General features: G+C 40.8%; 1 protein-coding gene across 1 annotated transcript; it reads right to left on the reverse strand.

Moving 5' to 3' along the window:
• Positions 1–340: 340 nt before the first annotated feature.
• LOC130726026 (60S ribosomal protein L27) lies at positions 341–979 on the reverse strand. Its single transcript, XM_057577232.1, has one exon. The coding sequence runs from the start codon at positions 924–926 to the stop codon at positions 519–521; it is 408 nt and encodes a 135-aa protein (XP_057433215.1). The 5' UTR covers positions 927–979; the 3' UTR covers positions 341–518.
• Positions 980–1,487: the final 508 nt, after the last annotated feature.

The raw sequence follows: 1,487 nt of genomic DNA on the forward strand, positions 1-1,487 counted from the left end.
ACCACTAACAAGGTGTAATAGTCTGAACCAAAAGGTTGCAGCATTATCCTAGAGACAATGAACCATAGTAGTTAATCACGAATCGCGGCCTGTCGAGGATGACCCCCAAAAATGAAATCCCATACAAGGGAAGGCCGCTATTGGCCACGATTTCGCAGCCGCAATGGGATGGCACTATAATGACTTGAAGGAAACACTAATGCAATGAACATCAGCTATGCCGCCCCTATCACTGTCGCGCGCTAACGATAACTATGCAATGAACAGTTTAACAAAATGCAAACCCTAAATCCTCAAAATAACAACATTCACAATTCACAGCCAGTAACAGCATAGCATATAATTAAGCCATAATCTCATTTCAAATTAAGCACCGGAAATTAATTCGATAAAATCCAAAAGTATACGAAATTCAACCCAAATTAACAAGAGCAACATAATCTAATTATAACAAAAAAAGATAATAATCCAAAAACAGTTGAGGATAACAAAACCCTAAATTGCAGCAGCAAGCTTGCTCAGAACCTGAGCTTGGTGAAGAACCACCTGTTCTTCCCAGTCTTGAAACGCTCCTCCAAACGCTTCTTAGTCTCCTTGAGAGCAGTGATCTTCTTATCCTTAGCCTGAAGCACATCGGTGGAGACAGCATCTTTCAGATCAACGTCGAGAGTGTAACGCGTCGGCATGAGGTGCTGGTAGTTGACGAGCTTCACGAAGGCCTTCACACGCGACTTCTTCGCCGTCTTCTTGGTGTTGTCCTTGCGGATCACCTTGCTAGGGTACTTCTTGATTCCGGCGACGAGACAGTGGCCATAGGGGCGGTCGCGGGTTCCTTCATCGAAGGTGCGGACGATCACCGCCTTCTTGCCGGCGTAGCGTCCCTGCAGGACGATAACGGCCTTGTTTGGCTTGAGGAATTTCACCATTTTTTGCTGCTTTCTCTGCCTCTCACTCTCTCTGGCTGATTCTGATTCAGAGGAAAGGTTGATGATGAATATATAGGGTTGGGAAATGAAACCCTAGTTATGTGATCTGTGGGTTTGGGTTGAGCATTACAGGCTTGTCATGAAAATGGGCTTGGTTTGTTTTTTTTTTATTTGGAGAGTGATAGAGTAACATATAAAAAAAATCCTGACAAAATGAATGAAAATATTAAAATTATTATTTTACTTTTTTTGAAATGTAAAATATTGAAATTTTCTACTATTGATTAGGACAAAAGTTTAAGTCATGGTAATGAAATAATGTTTCATATGACTTAAAGGAACGAACGCTAATTTCTGTCATATGTGCTTGAAGAGCTTAGTTAGAATGAATGGAACTACCTTGAATGTGGTCGGTAAAAGTTCGGAAGATTAGATAAGTTGGTTAGGTTATATTCTTTTTATTGAAAATCTACTGGAGGTGTTGGATCGGTTGTTAAAAAGATCGTGGGCTATCGTGTGTGATTTTGACACCTTGGACTTTGACATCTTTACTTAGAGATT

Source organism: Lotus japonicus, chromosome 6, assembly GCF_012489685.1.
Source record: "Lotus japonicus ecotype B-129 chromosome 6, LjGifu_v1.2".
NCBI lineage: Eukaryota > Viridiplantae > Streptophyta > Magnoliopsida > Fabales > Fabaceae > Lotus > Lotus japonicus.

Bases quoted from the DNA above. Each gene is read 5' to 3' on its own strand.
- LOC130726026 (XM_057577232.1), bottom strand. From the start codon at position 926: ATGGTGAAATTCCTCAAGCCAAACAAGGCCGTTATCGTCCTGCAGGGA.